Here is an 18,887-nt window from a genome sequence, read left to right as displayed (position 1 = left end):
TTGGCAACGTATTGGTCTAGTGGACTCGAACTAATAGTCACATCACTATGATGGTAGTTCCTTAAAGTGACACATCTAATCCTCGATGGTTGTTGAAGTAAAAAAAAAAAATAGAGAGATACCGATGCCCTACATACCACAAGAGGGATCACAGAGAGCTACTATATCTATAGAGATGAGTCCACTGTTTTCCACCAAGAATTATCCCCAATGTAGCCACCCCCCTACTTTAAAGGTATTGTTCACCATTGGGAGCAGTGATTTAACAAATATATGAGTTATTACATTCGATGCATAATGTGTAGGTCAGTTGTATCGCAAAACATCGTATCATATAGATATTTCGCAATTCGAAAAGCGTAAAATATAAGGAGATATCACTATTCTTCTCACTAAACCATAACTGTAGACGGTTGAGTCTAGAAACGATTTCATTATGACTATTGTTCACATTTTGTCTTTTTAACAATACTTAACATTGATTATAATGAATAAAATTATTACAGTGGTTGTTCCTATCCCTAAATCACATTTTAGAACTATTTTGAAGCACTGTAGCTGGATTTTTGTTTCATCTGCAAATGGTAAATAATGCCTTTAATGCTTCATTGTGTATACTTCGTATAGAGTCTTTCTTACCGATGTCAGATCCACGTAGCTTCACTTTGTTGTATAAGACGTGGACAAGTAATGACAGTTCTCGGCAAGCTACGGAGCTTTAAAATATTTCACTGACCCCCTTCCCGTGTTTGTTTACTGGACGTAAACTTTCGTGGTCTATTTCTCACGACTTCCTGACTTGATTCACAAAATACTCGGACTGTCTGTCTCTCTGTCTCTCTGTCTGTCTGTCTGTCACTCTCCTTCTCTACATCTCTCCCCTCTCTCTCTTCTCTTTTCTTCTCTATATATCAATCCACCCATGTCTTCTTTCTCTTCCATTTTATCTATCTCTCTCTCTCTCTTTCATTTTCTATATGTCACTCTTTCTCTGCTTCTATATCTACAATTTTCTGTTCTTTTTTAATCTCCCCTGTCTATGTGTATAGAGATAATTGTATAATATGCTTTGCCAATTGTCCTTCTTTCTGTCTATATCTCTCTTCTCTCACTCCCTCTCTCTCTCTCTCTCTTTCTCTCTCTCTTTCTCTCTGTTTGTATCTCTGTCTTATTCGTGTTTGTTTGTTAGTTGATGAAGCTGGGTCAATCCGTCAACCCTTGAAAAGCACTCAAACACTGAAATATTGACATAGAAAATATACTACCCCCGAAGTCCACGTTGGTGGACGTTTATGCAACGTTTTTGATTTCGTCTCTTTTCACTCAACTATATTCTCATTTCTCCCGTGATTTCATGTGTACTTTTCTATCTTCCCCTCGATCAGCTTTCATCTCTCTGTCAACATTGTTTTGTTTTTGATAACTCTCAGTTGTCCTCTCTTCCGACCTACTTTTCTTCCTCATACCGCCGTCAGCTTTTCATTCACTTCGATTTTTTTTCTTACTTTTTTATATTTCATGGGGGGGGGGGGGACACCCTTTACTATTCTGCCTCGTGAATTTTAACCTTGAATCATCTTATTCCCATGATTTTAGTTTTTGTCCTTCACTCTAGGCTTCATTTTTTTTTCTCTCTCTCCCTTTCGTGTCTTCTTGAAATAGATTTTTCTATCGTCGATCTATCTTTACAGCTTCATCTCTAACACGTACCATCTGAAATACCTGCCTAAGAAATCTTGCAGTGTTTTACTTCGTATAACCCCTTGCCTTGCACAAATCCTCTTGTTCAACCGTTTCCCTTAATCTTCTAAATATCATTTTGCTTCTTATTCATAGTTATCGTTGTTGGCATACTTTTATGATTGTTGCAATCATGACGGGCTGGCAGTGTTAAGTCTATTTGATATCGAAACGTGATTTTTTTTTTATCACTGCACACGTCATTCAGGACTGTGATATACTTGCGAAATAGCATGTGAGCAAATTTTGAGTCATCATACCGTCACGCACAAAACGTCGCATAGTGATCGCAACTAACATTATTCGAACACCTCCTTCGTAGAAAGAGAAAAAGAAAATATCGTGTGGCTGTTGTAATACTGACAGATGAATTGCATGAAGAGGCATAATTCATTGCATTCAAGTGCATTATCGCGAGAATTTCACGCGTGACGGCGTTTCTTCTATTCCAGCGATTTCTACCACTTTCGTCTTGACATGTCGCCGTAATATAAGTACGAAGCCGGAACGATATGCCTTCTGCCAGCAAAACCCAATCACGGGGGTGATTTATCAGATATGTATCTTGCATTTGTCACTTCGGCTCTTTATTTTCTTTCTTTTTTGTCGGAACGGGAGACGTGCGCCAGGAAGTTGGATCTATTCCAGCAAATTTCTTAAAATGTATCCTCGTGTGAATTCTCTCGAAAGGTCATTCACAAAAGCGTTTCATTTTCAGCCCTTCATGTCAACATCGGTAGTCGAGGAGAAAATCCGAAGTTCCGCTTACGTGCGCGTCTGAAGTTGATGGCAGAAGACAGTGCCTGGATGAAGTTTCTTTTTCCACCAGACGTTGTAAATTACCCCTGTCTATGTGCTCGTCACCGTGGTGGAATGTTCAAGAAGTTGCTTGAGTGGACAAGTTGAACGACTTCAGTTTTCTTGGCGATGTGAAAGTGTCAATTTCATGCCACAAAGACGTCGAGTATGTCACCATGAGCTGAAATCCTTAGTTATGTTGTCATTTCCATCTCTGTGTTAAAAAAAACAACAACACCAGATTCAAATACAAGTGTGATACTGTGCTTTATATAAAATAACAAAGAAATCATAGTCATCAACAGTTATGACAATGATTGTCACTTCTGGTCTTCCATGGGACCCCGAGAGTCGGTTTGGCAGAGTAGGTTGAGGGTTAGGCCTAGATGTTGTTCAAGTCTGAAAGACAGTCACTGAAAGTAAACAGGAAGGTAAATTGCGAGACATAAATATTCATACATTTTAAAATTAACATTTCACAATGCGAGTTTCGTCTACCACGTAAATCATATCATTATTCCTTTCTTGTTGTTTATTGTCTTAAAAAAATAAAACTGTGAGCATATATACGGCCAATCGAGACATGTAGTCGGTGTTCCACTTGACCCAAGGCATGTATCAATGTTGGTTTCTTCATTTTGTTTGTATTATTAGTGGGTTCCAATAAGATTTATGCCTAATCGTTAAATCAAGATTTGGCCATACCTCCGTTTTTATTTTCCTTAACTCTGGGGAAAAGAACCCCTGTCATAGCGCGTGTGCTACGTGAGATACTTGATAACAGGCATGCTATCCAGATAAACGTGTACAGCCAAAGAAACATTGATAATCAAGAAGGCTGAAAGAAAACGAAATCACGTCCTTTGTTAAAACGCTATCTACGAAATCTATAATTTGGAGAGTGCGTCGCTGCAATACAGCCGCGACAGTTTTAACGGACAAATGACGGAGATGGCTACCTGAGTGTGCTAATCATAACTTGCGAATACATCTTCATTCTCTGTCACTCGTCTTGTTTTATGGATATTGTCGGATAGAAGTAATGACGTGTAGATATCAATCGAATTTGTTTCGAGACTAAATCACCAATGTTTATAGCAAAGCATATCATATCAAGGATTACGATTTTCTACATTGTCGTATCGTTTCTTGAGACGTCTATATTTTGTCTGAATTTGTTCCAGATCGTTGAGTTTGAAGTCTTTCGTTTCCCCATACACTTGTCATAAGTAAATGACGTTTGTTTTATGTGTTCGCTAATGTTCTTTTCCATTTCAGATATCATAACGCCATTGCTAGCATGTTTCAGTCAACTTTTGGATATTGCAGAAAATGATGATAAATTTGACAACAATCAGAGCATCTACGACAGAAAAAAAATCTATTATATCTTTCGTGCAAATGATATGTGATATGAGATATCTCATATTTACTTGTAACTCAAGAGCAGGAATCCTAACTTTTCTTCGACGATGATGTCAGAATTTGGGTGCTATCTCAAGGTCGTTAAGCGGAACATCTCTCACCGTAGCCGTAAATAAGGCATGACCCGATAGCCTGCGATAAAAAAAGGCGCCACTCACTGAGTGCAAGCGAGGCGCGAAGACGAATCTGATATTTTGTCGTTCGATTTTTCCTTTGTGGGTGTTCGCAGGAAATCATATTTCTCTCTACTTTATCATCTTTCTCTCCCTCATTCTTCCTATCCCTGTCTATCACCCCCCCCCCTCTTTCTCTCTCTCTCTCTCTCTTAACTATCTGATAGAACCTAGAGATATGTGCTGCTAGTGTTCCTTCAATAAACAATGCAGAGTGCATTAGGGTTGTATAGTGTGTGTTGGTTCAAAGTTAATACGTGAATCCGTGTGCATCTTTGTGTGTGTGTAACTATGTGTGTGTCTGCGTGTGTTTTAGCGACAGTGATTTATTGTAATGGCGTCTATACTCAGTCACGGGACTAACAGTGTCGCATGCAAACCATATACATTTTTCCCACTGTGTCCTGTACGCGTGAAGTTCAGTTTGAAGAGATTGTCGTTAAAATTCTCTGGAAAGTTATGGTTCGAGCTTTACCATTTCCTTCTGTCGATCACAATCTCTATACTAGAGCCATACACCTTGTTACAGTAGACAGGGTTCTAATTTTGTAGATAAAAGGTTTCGGGTTCGAATCCTGCCCGTTGTGATAATCCTCGAACAATCTCCCTTAATCCTTTACTTTAATCTTCCTCATCGCCCAAATTGTACCCTTATGGGTATCTGTCGATGCTATAAGATAACAATAATGCAATGCTAACGTTGAAGAGGCTATACCCTGGACCAATAACACCAGGGCCCCATTTCATAGAAAGTTGATATGATAGCAACTCTTGCTGGGATGGCTGTTGTCATGGTAATGGCAAGAATCCAGCTTCCTGATTGGCTGTTTGCTATTGGAAGTTGCCATTCCAGCAAGAGTTGGTATCCTAACATCATTTATAAAATGGGGCCCCAGATGTAATTATTCCTTTCGATTCAATTTATTTCTTAATTTTTTTTATCATTTTTTGTTTTACATTTATTCCATTATCATCATTATTGTTATTGTCATGATCATTAATAGGCCTATCATTATAACTATGATTATTGCTTTTATCATTACTGTAATCATCACTATTAGGTCCTACTCATAGAGCTGTATTATGCGATATGTAAATGCAGCTCTATGGTCCTACTACACTACATGTAGGCCTATCATTATTATCATCATCGTTATCATCATCATCATCATCACTGTTATTATCATCTCAATGTTACATAGTTACTGTAAATTGCCTGTACTTAGACATATATGACCGTGTCGTCATACATTACATCATTAATATTTATAGGAATTTTCATCTAAATCTTCCGCTTTCGGGTGCTTGGTCTCTTGCTTCAAGTTATCACTTATAATTATGTCTGACTATGTATGTGTGCGCATGCGTTCGTGCTTGTGCGTGTTCACATGTGTATGTGTGTTTGTGTATTAGTGCGAGTGTGAGTCTCTCTGTCTCTCTCTCTCTCTCTCTCTCTCTCTCTCTCTCTCTCTCTCTCTGTATAAGTATGTGTATATAATGTATGTGCATTGATATTACATAATTTTTTTTAACGGTTCTTTCTTCACATCAGACAATAACTTGTTCCATATTGATTCGCAAAATGCACAGGTAGTTACACACACAAAATAGACACACATAGTCAAACATAAAATCACAAGGTTATCGGATGACAGTTCAAGGCCTTACTTCGAGCACTAAGAGCGGCTTTTTTATGTTATGAGATGAAGATGAATAAGTTCCTTGTTTTACTAGATGAAACTGATGATATTAAATGTGTTTTTTTTTTTGTTCTCGCTATCTCCCGTCACTGCAGCCGTAGATTGTGAAGTATCAGCGTGGAGCTACTGGAGTGGATGCAGCGTGCGCTGCGGAGTCGGTATCAGCGAGCGAAGGCGAGTCGTCGTTACACAGCCCAAGAACGCGGGCGCGAAATGCCCTCCGCTCCGGCAGATCAAGGCTTGTTACAGCAGCTACTGCGACATCAGCAAAAAGTATGGTAACGGTAAGAAAAGGAGTTCCATTTCCCTCTAAGTTTACTGATTCGTTCTTGCATATCATTTTACTGCGATTTAGAAGAGAGTAACTAATACCAGACTTTAAAACAGATATAACGAAGAAGACACCTAATTGATATAAACATCTTGCCAGTTTATCAGTCAATGGGAATTCTACAAGCATTTGAAAACAAATACGAATGTTTTTGTATTTATCTAAAAGTAGGGAACATTTTAACCTCAAAATGTTCTTTTTTAGAAGTTTTGCCTTGTTATTTTATTGTACTAGACATTTATAGATTACACAGACATCGTTGCAATTAAGTAGAATGCTGGTTTCTGCTGCTGACATGTGAAAATAATTATAGAATCCATTTAACAACACCACTTACGCATTAATTGGAAGGATTCCGCTGATTTGCATATACAGTGATGGCGTTTTATGTAGGAGATGCTATAAGAAAAGGATTACTGATTTATCTGGAACACGGATGAAACAGAAAGAAGTCAGAAAGTTGATTTATTTCGCACTCATGTTATAATGAATATAGCAATCAAAAGATACAAGAGTTGAACAAGAATTCTTGCCAGTCTGTGGATGTTACCGGATGAGAATTCCTGTGAAAAGGTTTATCAACAGGTAATTTTGTATACAACATAACAACGTAATGAAACAATGGTCATGTCATATCAAGAGGAACATTGAACTGAATTGAAAAAAAAAAATCCATAAATGGATCTTAAAGATTGCTCTCGTCTATATGTAATACAGGTTGTTGTTTTTTTCTTTCTTCCGTTCCCACGAGAAAACGTGAAGTAGATGACCAATATTCTCCAGTTTATCTAAATATACTAGACAGGGCTATTGATATCTAAACGTTGTAGAGTTAAAAACTTCTGTTGGAATGAAAGAAAAATAAAAGAGAGAGAGAAAATTTTTATTCGAACATCTTGAAATCCATGCTGATGGAATGATGTCATGGATGCAGTCAATGTTTATCCTTCGAAAGCAAGCTGCCGATGCAATACTGTCATCTATAGCATCGACACATCCCAATAACTTAAACTGTCGACAGTCGCATGTTAAACAACCTCTTCCTCAGCTTTCCATTATATAGCTCTGCTTAATACTGTCCATTATATAGCTCTGCTTAATAATGTCCATTATATAGCTCTGCTTAACACTGTCCAGCATTATATAGCTCTGCGTAATACTGTCCAGGCAATCATAGCTCTGCTTAATGCTGTCCAGCATTATATAGCTATATGCTTAATACTGTCCAGCATTATATAGCTCTGTTTCAGTGCATTTCATGCGTCATCTCCTGTTTTATCTGTTTTGTTGAATTTTTTGTTGGAAATTATGGAGATGTAATGAAACATTTGACACAGACTACCACAGGATCTGTAATTGCGATGGTTCAATTCTCAACACTACAAATACATATCGTTATACAACGCGGATTGTTCTTTTTGTTTTTTGTTTTTTATCAAGATCGACTAATCGGCGTCCCACTTTCATGAACAAATTAGGATCGTCGTGCCACCACGATAAGTTTCATTTCATCGTATTGCATTTCATGTCAATTTATTTCATATTTCTCAATTAAAAATATACATCAAATATAACAAAATAGAATGATGAATGATACACCGACGAAATCAGCACTGGTTATAACATAAGGTATGATGGATCTATAGCTGTCTATGTCATTCTCAGCTGCATATCATAAATGTTTCGATAACCTGTTGAATGACGTCACGGGGATTCATTTGTGACGCAACGTCTGACTCTCTGCTCGTCTCTCCCCTTCTCTCTCAGGTGTGGCGTTAATTTTACCTCATTACCTTGGCGACAGGCGAGAGGATGCTGAATTTAATATTGTGAAGAATTTTCACTATCGTGATCGCGTCACGTAAGTATATAATGCGTCAAAGCGGCTAGACTTAAAACGATTGGCCTAATATGGAAATATACAGTAGATATTTTGAAGAAATTAAGGCAATGCTGTGTGCACGCACATAAATGTATCAGAACACAATGTCAAAAGACTAAGCAGATGCGATGGATAAATAATTACATCTAGACTGATTTCGAACGTACATGTGTAACGATACTCATAAATCGTTTTGGTTAGAAATGGGGCAAAATTTGACGCAGGGTTACATAGACAGAAAATACTAATTTTCTTGGATATATATCAACTTAATTCGTCTGCTCTAAACCCAAATGCACCGAAATGTATTTCCTCTATTTTCTCTCGTGGAAAATGAAAGGCTGGCAATGTGATGCATTCTGGGGAATGAAGGAAGTCTAGAATGGGTATTTGCTGTCGCACACACGCAGTAGAGTTTGTTTTGTCTTGGAAAGATGTGATATTATACACTTCGTTCTTGCTCATTTAGACACACTCTTTGTCAGTGTATTATGTTTGTGGATATTCTATTCTGTTTTATGTTTGTGATATAAAAGTAATGATAATGATGATAGTAACAATGTATGTTCATGTGCAGTATTGTTATATGTATATCATGTTTAGAAACTGGAATCCTAATATCGATTTTCCTGCTCTCCTTTTTTTACCAACACAGATTCAACAGCTACTGTGTATATTTCAAGCTCAGACGCGTCAATAAACATTGTTACACGGATTCAAACTTTCAATGGACTGATAGTCTAACGAAATGTAAGTTTACCTTAATGCGTAAGCCAGTTTCTGTCTTTGCTTGGATCTATAGCAAAAAAGAAAGAAAGAAAGAAAAGATTCCATGCCTTTTTTAAGACTAATGATTAATAGAAATATCTTGTTTATAATAATGTTGTGTCATAGTAAGAGCGACGAAAAGCAAAGTGGCGAATTTTGAAGTTGTTTGTTTACGGTTTCCATCGTTACCGCGTCCATCTATATCCGTATTGATGTTGTCTTCCAGCTTGTGTCCCGTATATATTGTAGAACATTGTAGAACATTGAGACACAATTACACGCACAGTTTCCTTTGACTTCTGTCTTTCCGGGCGACTGTCATACACAAACCCTGACGAATTGTTTTTCACCTAACTTCACTTAAATGTATGTCTTTGTAAAGCATTTTGAGTCGGGAAAAAAAAGACTCAAGAAAAGCTTGAGGAAATTAAAAACGCATTTGAAGACTTGAAGGGGAAAAAATGAAGGTCAATAAATTACTTCCATTTACATATTCACGTGAACTTTGAAGTTCAAATTAGTGTCACGGTCTTCCGAGCGTAGGATCAGGCAACAGAACCAAAGTAATTGTTATGATATTTTGCATGGTTTTATCATAAAAGATTTTTTTTCCATGTATATATAGACATATTCTTCTTTTTTTTTTGGTCATCTTCTATTACTAGTTTACATAGATTTGCCGACTTGCACGAACGATTTTTCTTTGACCGTGCCGACATTGTATGACAAAGAAAGCTGGTAAGAAAACAGCTTTCAATGTGGGGACGAAACCATCCATTTGTCCCTTCACAATAAATCCTGTCAATCTGATTAATGTTTGCCCTTACGCAGATAGTAGCGCTATTATTCCACTCAGGATGACAATGAAAGATAATCATCTTATATCTAGTTGGCTCTTGTGCTTTGTAACCACTGACAGACCATCCTTTACCAAAAGCCATCTTTTCAAGCCGTCTATATAAAGATAATACTAAGAATGCATTATACCGCAATAAATTGACACAATGCAGCTAAACCTATTCGGCGTTTAAGAGGTTGCGGGTTCAGGATGACTTCATTTTCGTTCACAAGTTCTACATCAAATAAAATGGTTTTTTTTTCGATATTATGTATCAATATCATTTTTATTCACACACATTTGCTCTAAGTAGGTCATATTATACAGTTGTGCTCGATTTAATAACTATGATTGAATAATTTCATTCCGACTACCGAAAAGGAGGGTATATACCATGTGAGGGCCAAACTTTTATAAGTGGCCCAAAATGTATCAGAAAATTGAATAGACAATATTGCGATTACAGACAAAACGTTTGAAGGGTACAACCAACAGTTATAGTTGTTAACATGCAATATTTTCTTGGACGCACAGGCGTATCAAAACATACACTGTACATAGATTCTTTTTTATTCTATTACAATATCTATATTCTCTGGTCTCCATATATATGCACCTTCTGAGTTTCATTGTAATCTATCCCCATTCAACAACATTTATCTATCAAGCGATCTAAAGGCTCTTACCTTTGGTTGTCAATTGAATCAACTTAATTGTTTCACCCAGGTCATTGAATTTTCTGAGGGAAGGGGAGAATGGAAGGGTTTGATTTAAATAGCACAAAACTGATCTAAACGGGACTAAGCTCTCCTTCTGTCCCCCCCCCCCCTCTCTCTCTCTCTCATAAATTTGATATATTAATATATTCATGTATCACCGCCAAAGGTTGTTCCATGAATAATGTCATGAAAGATAAGCCACGGTATCCCCTATGGGATTCATTATGAAGACGAGTTGTCGCACCGTCATCCACCCCTTACGGTTTATTACTGGAGTAGAATTAATGAAATTGCAGGATTTAGCCTTTTTTCACTTTTATATCATCTTTGATATCATTATGCTGTACAGCGACCAGAACAGCCGATTAGCTATATATGGCTACAATCAATTAAGGCTGTCGGCCTCATTATGCGCCGCGACGTCACAAATTTCACCATATTATCAATCAAAGTAGATTTAGCGTCATGTTCAAAAAGTTTGTAAAGTATATCATGGGGCGATGTTCATATCCTGTCATACATCCCCGACATGGCCTGTACGCACCTGAAGAGCCAGTTACCAACTTTTATGAGTGTTTAATGAGTGTTTTATGAATGCATCTTTTCATTCCAATGTTACATTGATCATCAAGTTTCTTTGCGGTTTTTTTTTCTATCTTTATCCTCCTGTCGGCACCCGGCTGCAATGCTTCTATTGAATCAGCTCAATGTATATAGAGTAGTTTCATCATCTTTCAATTAATCCGTGTTCGGTTTGCCTTCGGGTGTCAGTAGTTGTCGAACAAGCAGTAATGGGAGGGGAAAATTAAATTCTCTATTCAATTCGCGTAAGCCGAAGGAAACTCATTTAACCCTCTATTAACTACAAAAGAGCTGATTTCATTTGCCAGCGCCGGACTATGTCATTTTGCGGATTTTTTGTTAAGTAGGGGGATGATTTCAATTACACTTCGAGAGGTCGAATCCATTTACGTTCAAGGGTATGTATCTGAATAAGAATCCTGAGCGATTGTCACTTCGTATTGTGTTCATTCGACCTCCGTGTCATCTTCTTTTCTTCTGTTCTGTATGCAGAAATTGCCATCGGACATGGCTTAAACACAAATCTCTATTCAAATTCATCTGCGCTCTTTTGGAACATTAAACGCGTAAATGTTAGTCATCTGTTCAACACTACATGGTTGCATAGTTAGTGAGAAATTGTCACCAAATGTCATGAATGTTTGAACGTTCTGGTTTAGATACTACCATTATTGTTTGTGATTACACAGTACATCTAAAGAGCATTGCTTATAGGCCTTATGACGGCAACATACAGATTTATTGATATTATGTCCATCATTTTTAGGGATTTTTTTGTGATTAAAGTGACACAAATATGACGATTCTCTCGACCATGTTATAGGCACTCATTTCTACACACTCCTGCGGAGCATGACTTTCCGCATATTTTGTACCTCGTTGTTTTTATTTCAAGTATTAAAACTAGCTCTATAATACAATGGAAAACAATTATTATGCCGATTATGCAGTAATTACACTCAGGTAATCATTAAACCAAGGAGGTACACTAGGCCTGTACACTGTAATAACATCGGTGTTAGATTTAACACCATGGGTGTTAAATCTAACACCGATCAAACTTCAATAGAGGACCACACCCACAGGTGTAGAAAATGCACTGTGATGGTGTTGAAAAGTGTTCACCTGACACTTCGTGGTGTTAATTTGACACTGTACCTGGTGTTATTTTGACCCTGTACTGTTGTTAATTAAAAAATGACACCACATGGTGTTGATTTGATATTTGTTGGTGTGAATATCAATGGTTTAACACCCGTCCAGCTTCAATAAGAGACCACACCAGCTGGTGTTACTGTGGTGTAAATTTATTTTCACATTTTTTTCAAAAATCTAGTATTTTAATGTAAAATTCTTGATCGTCTTGTTTAAATTAAAAATCAACAAGAAGTGCAGTTACTAAGAAACTCTTCAAAAAACAGTTTTATATTTGGAAATGACACCCGGAGGTGTTAATCTAACACCATAAATGAGCACCGAAAATTTAACACCAGCACGGTGTTCACTATTTGACACCGGACTTTTTGCAGTGTACCTCCTTGATTAAACACAGGATATGATTGAGACTTACCGTGCCATATAGTGTGTTTGCTGTAATTCAATTTCAAATTCAAATTCAAATTCATTTTTCACTTCCATCAAATAAACAGAGAAAATTATATGCAATATATAAGCAGAATATTTTGATTACATGTTATAATGAGGAAATGAAGAAAACATAATTGTATTTCTTATATATATATATATATATATATATATGCCTAGTACAAATTAAATAAGGATGGCAATGGAAATGGAGGGTCCCACTAAGAATCAAAGCTTGTATGATATGGTACCCTCAGAAAATACATAAGAAAACGAAAATAAAAAAAATAATGAAACTACAAACAGATATAAACAAAATCAAAGGAACTAATGTCAACTGACATGAGATCAAATTAGGAAGGAAAAAAGAGAGAAAAAAAAAGATAAATGAAACTATACAACAAGTGCCATCGTGGACACAAGCAAACTGGATTCCATGATGTAAGAGTAATGTGAGGAATGATAAAATATGTGGTGGTCAAAAGTAACGTAAGAGTATATATAGTATACTATTCATTGACCATAGGCATTTTTAGACAAAATACTAGAAAAGAGAGACAGATTCGTGAGATTTCTTTATGAACTATCAATCAAAATAAAAGTGACTTCCGTTCAAGTCATTCTTCGTTGTTCAATATTGTCACGCACGCTTTCATGCGCTCTGTCATAAACAATACAACCATTGATGGGGGGGGGGGGGAGTCAGTATACATCGGAAACACACAATGGTCATATTTACCTGACCTGAGCTTTGGAGGACAGCATTGAGCTACACCCATTCCCTGCTGTTTCTGTCAGTGTATATGAACATGATGTGCTCCTTTATCCCACCTGTTAAGGCAAGGTCACTGTACTTTTCGATCATAGCTCTTCGTAGGCAGGCTAGGGAAACATACAATGTCATGCTAGCGTGATGAAAAGAAGAAAAAAAACATTGATATGAACAGGTCGTTATAATGCTGGACGAATGACGAACATTGTGACACGATTTTCTCATTATGTCGTTATCTAGGTCGAGGGGTTAAATATCACGCATTTCCGATTAACTCATTTACACCATGTCACAAACATCCATTCAAGTATTGATGAATTTCAACGAAAATCCAGTAGGAATCAATTCTTTGAATTAAAAAAAAAATGTATATCTATGTATATAAAAAAGAATAGTCTGTTGGAATTGTTTGCATTTGTCGAGCTACATTAGGTATGCGTCATGCAATCTTAAACAATAATAATAACGCGCTGTGCAAGAAAAATACAAAATAAAACCATTGCAGGCATCACGAAATAATGAAACTGGAATTACGATGTACTTGAACGCGATAATGGGGGGAAAAAGTTCAATCGCAGTGATCGTTTGATACAAGTTACTTGGCCGAGGGGCTCAATAATCGTCTAATCATATTTTGTCAGATCGTTGAACATTTCCTTTTCCAATTACGAAACAAATACTGGATTTTAAACAATATTAGCATGATAGGACTCAACTATCAGCGAACGTTGTCCTCATTTGACGGTATTTAGAGCAGACCACACCATTATATCTTCGAAGTAAGAGGGGTGTGGACAAGGACATAGAAAGACATTGAAAATGCGAAATTAAAGTATTCCGAGTATTAGTACAAGAGCATGTTCTTAAACTGTGAACTACCGGGACACGCCCGGCGCTGGTTTACTGATGGGTAGGTGATACTGCGATACTGGATTGGTTGTTCTTGTTACAAGTGTGATAGGCCCCTATTTTATGGGGCATCTGCGGTAAACGAAAGAAGGAAAAGAAGTGTCTGTAAAGTGGCTATGTGCGGAATGGTTCGTCATATGACACTTTGGCAGGCATCCATTTCATTGTATTGTATCAATGGACTTACAACCCTTTCTATCAATATTGTCAAATACAAGGATTGCCAGCAGGTGGATGTGCTATAGCAAGCACTATTTATAACGATTTCATGAATAATCATTTCATAACGGATGCTTACCTCATTGAATTTAAAAACCAGCATGCCCAATTGTAAATTTGACCTTTTCTGCTCATGCGCAAAGTGGAACAGTGAACTGGATTATTTTACAAGACCTAACAACAGACGGCAAAAAGTTAACGTCCATCCATATAGCATGCACTCCGATATCTTTACCTCTCTTCCTGATTCAACAGGTTCACCTCGTTCTGGAACATAACGACAGTCGTTATCATACTTGTGTCCTTGCCCAATAAATAAGAACTGAATCCTCTTTGTCCACGTACTTGGAGCAGCGTATAAAGCTATTCAAAATCATTTTGAAAGGAAGAAGGGCATCCGCAGGAATCTAGGGGAAAATTGCCCAAATCTGGGGTTTTGTAAAGAAATAAGGTGGCTGAGATAACAGCTCTTGGATGACAGTAGGCGAGATAAAAGAGGGACGTAAAAATGAAATATGCCCAGCTGTCAAAGGCATACACTGACGCCTTTGTCTGATTTCTTGTAATTGATATGTAACATCCCAACGACTGCAGTTCGTGACCGTACATTTGTACTACTTTTTTCTGTTCTTTTTTCTTTTCCTTATCTTTATTTCTCTCTTTCTCTCTCTCTTTCACCACTCTCGTCTGTCGATTAGCAAATGAATCCGTCTCCCGTTTTTACAGCAACTATATAGCAATGCAGTGTCGTTCGTCCACGGCCTCATACTCGAATTCAATCTTCTGTTGTGTTAATACTCAACCCCGCCGACCTATGAAGCTACCACCTCAAATACTTTCACCACAATACAGAATTACGAAATACTAGCCATGTAGTCTTACATAAATCACCCAGTGCTTTATCACTCCCAACGTTTTAGTAATGAGTTTATACCTACAATAGCCTTGTTGTGTCATACACTAATTTGACTGTTGAATGTAGCTGTCATTTCTTAACATTCCAACAGAGTTTGGGTATGACGAGTTCCTTTTTATTTTCTTTCTTTCTCTTTTTGCCACTTTCACGTTTAGCACACGGAAAAGCAAATACTTAATAACTTTTATTTTGGTTTTATAACGTCTTCTTTGTTTTTTCATCTCATAAAAGCCCGATGATGAGAATCTACCTCACGGGGGTATCATGAATAAATTGATAATATTCTCCTCATCTAGGCTGTGGCTTTAAAAGCTTCCAAGTCTCCGGATACAGAGCACAGATCTTTCTCAATAAAAAAGAAAAAACAAAATCTCTTCATTATCCGCCAGGTGTAAATCAAAGTAAATGATAATGATAAAAGGTCATTCAAAGTTTACGAGTATATTAGAAAATGGCAGTCATTCTCTCTCGTCCTATTCCTGTCTTTCTCCATCTTTCTCCCCTCCTCCTCCCTCCCCCCCCCCCCCCCCCTCTCTCTCTCTCTCTCTCTCTCTTCTTTTAATCTCACCTTCAGTCTTCCGAAATGTGTTTCAATATCAATCAATCGTATTGTTAAGCGAGACGGATAGATTGAGCGATTCAGGTCAAGTGTGCGACATCCCCGGGGTGGGGTGCGAACCAATCAAGAGACGCGACTCATTCATCGGGGTGATCCGCAATATAAAAATGAGCGAGGTGTTGAGACGTGGCTAAGTCAATGTCAACGGGGCTCGCTCGCGGAAGAATTCACCTGAATAAATTGTAACAACAAAAACACTAAAATCATCGTTTAGAAAAACGTCGGCGAATGAATTGCACGAGAAATCATGCAGTGTACACAATATTTATTGACACCGTTCAAGGTTGTGATTATAAAAGTTGCAGACGTAGACGATGAGTCATAGAATGGAAAATGTTTAATGTATAAAAAAAGGTGGGATATGAGGACAAATTCGACAAAGGTTTGAGACGTGGAAGATTTGAGTTGATTCTATTAAGAGATGAAATGATTATGAGCGAGTAATAGATCATAAAGATTCATAGAGTATCAAAGTATGTCATGTAAGTTTAAATTGTTTTTGCTCCGGCTGATTATGGACGTAATTAGATTTTACTCATACAGACTTGTTTTGCATGAGTGTTTATTCGCTAGTTGCCTATAATAGGATTCAATTTTCATAACCCCCTTATCTCAGCCTTTTGGCCAAGAAATCCAATTTACACACGCTCACACATTACTCAAACAATATGTCATGCAAATGCACCGGGTGAAGGTGGTTTCCAACAATTGAAAATAATTAAGAATAGTCATATTGAAAATGAAACTGTTTTGATTGCGAAAACTTGCCAGAACGTTGCAGAAGGCGGGAAAAAAATCTTAACGCTGTCATGTATAAACGACATTCCTCATGTTTCATCAACTTGTCTGTTTTGCAGGATCTCGTCTAATCATTTCTTCTTCTTCTTTATTTTTATTTTTTAATCTCGTCTCGTTTTCCATTGCAGCCAAGACAGTGTGTGTGGAGTGCAACAGACCAGCCTACGGCACGGACGGTAAATGTCACGGCGAAGGAGTGAGGAAGGAGAAATCGAGGTTCGCAGCGGTCGACGTGCCGGGATGCCGGGGAAGGTGGATACAACAATCCATCGAAGAAAACTGCAAATGCAACACGGGTGCAGATTATATATTCATCTAGTTGTACGCTCATTAATTTACTTTTCCTCTTTAATATCAATCCTGTGATAGTCGTCTTTATCTACAAATATACCTTAAACTAACGAGTAAGTGTTGTGTTAACAAAAATCCCTGAAGGCAAGCGAAAAAGAGCTCGTTCTTAAGATAGGCAGTAATTTAATTAATTCAGCTGTCCTTCTTCAAATCATATAGTAGTGGATGACAATATCTTATTAGCCGAGAGCGATAAGAATATATCGTTCGAGACAGAATTGATATCGCATGCGCATATTCACGATAGCGCGGATTCAATCTGTGCGCTTTGTGTAACGTCACAGTGAATGATTACAGGCCTGTTGATTTTGTCTCCTATAAGTGTACCCGTTTAGATTGTTTTTGCCAACGTAATATGATTCTATTAAGTATGCAAATTTGGGGGTTATTGTTCTCAGCGTTGTCGTATTCAGACAGAAGAGAAATAGCGCGATATCGCGTCCTGAGATAGTTATAATCTTGAAAGATCATTTTTCAACAAAAGTTTCGACTGTGCTTCCAGGGAATTACGAGAGACACTATATTCTTTTACCGATGTAATTGAATCGGATAACATATTGTTGTTCAAAAGAAAACAATGCAGTCATTTAGTGGGTCGAATTGGCGCGGTATGGTTGTGTATGATCTGTGTTCTTCCCCGAATCGTTCCATGTTCTGAGACCTCGTGGATCTCTAAAGGCCAGATAACAGCCCAAACAAGACCGAGTTTTATCCGTATATTAATTTTGACGCTATACCATTAGAAAGTGGAAGTCATTTCGATATCAGGGATTTTCAAGCCCCTGTGTTACAATTCAATAGAAGCCTATTCATTAATGGGACTAAATGTAGGTCCATGTACTATAAAGAAAAGTGTTACATTGTGTAAAAGGTGCTATTTTTGTCATGTTTGTATATATACACGTCGAATTTTTGCATGGTTCTCTATACTAGGGCTTGTATTTATATGAAATGTATATTCCTACGCTATTCTAATGATATTTTGTAGTCCTACTTTCTTGTTGTATTGTATTTGTCTGTAAAAATAATGTCAAAATGAATGAGGTACGAATTGTAACGATTGTTCAATATTCGTTTAGAAAGCATGTGAACGTTTAAAGGAATGACCGTTTTCCGCTTTCCTGTTAAATGTATATCATAGTATATGACTGCTGCATTTTCATGGAAAGATATCGTTAGTGATTGAAAAGAAAAGCTTCCATGTCGTAGTTTTTGAGTGTTAGCGATACCGCATTTGTAGGTAATATTCATTCTTAATAACTTATGATTGTGATACTACTGAAGGAACGCAGATGTGTGAGTTACAGCTGACAGTGTAGATCAAACTGCTGTCGTTAGAGATTCCCAATACCTTCGCTTTGGCTGTAAGCGACGACAAAGACAAACCTTGAAACATTTTACTCCTTATTTTCTCTATGCAGTTAGTGTGTAGTTTCATTTAATTATTATTTCTCGTTGTTTATATGAATTATTTTGGCCATGCAACGACAAGACTTTTTAACCACAGGAAGACTACTATACCGTAAGGTAGACGAGTCGTGTGGTCCAGCGTTTGTCCTGTTCATTCAACACTGTAACTGATGTGGTAAAACATTCTCTTCTTATATAGGGCGTCATTGTAGCCATACTGGCATCAGGGCCTTAGTTAGCTTTTAGGGCTATACCACGTTCGTCATTATACGTCTAACGCATGAGATGATAACTAATATTGAATCCATCTTGATAACAGCCCAAGCATATTCTGCAGAATCTCCCGTGCCGTG

General features: G+C 37.4%; 1 protein-coding gene across 1 annotated transcript in view; it reads left to right on the top strand.

Annotated features, from left to right (window-relative positions):
• Positions 1-17,092, top strand: part of LOC139711445 (somatomedin-B and thrombospondin type-1 domain-containing protein-like) — a 62,324-nt gene extending 45,232 nt beyond the window's left edge. Inside the window, exons 2-5 of the mRNA XM_071623326.1 lie at positions 5,932-6,120; positions 7,935-8,028; positions 8,705-8,799; positions 16,902-17,092. Of these exons, the coding sequence (XP_071479427.1) occupies positions 5,932-6,120; positions 7,935-8,028; positions 8,705-8,799; positions 16,902-17,092 (569 nt within the window). The remainder of the gene's footprint in view (positions 1-5,931; positions 6,121-7,934; positions 8,029-8,704; positions 8,800-16,901) is intronic.
• The last annotated feature ends 1,795 nt before the right edge of the window (positions 17,093-18,887 follow it).

Source organism: Diadema antillarum, unplaced genomic scaffold (genome assembly GCF_040938485.1).
Source record: "Diadema antillarum isolate AM-2024a unplaced genomic scaffold, OU_Dant_1.0 seq00001659_RagTag, whole genome shotgun sequence".
NCBI classification, from domain to species: Eukaryota; Metazoa; Echinodermata; class Echinoidea; order Diadematoida; family Diadematidae; genus Diadema; species Diadema antillarum.
Note: the sequence above shows the minus strand (reverse complement) of the source record. Positions and strands in the feature narration are given on the sequence as shown.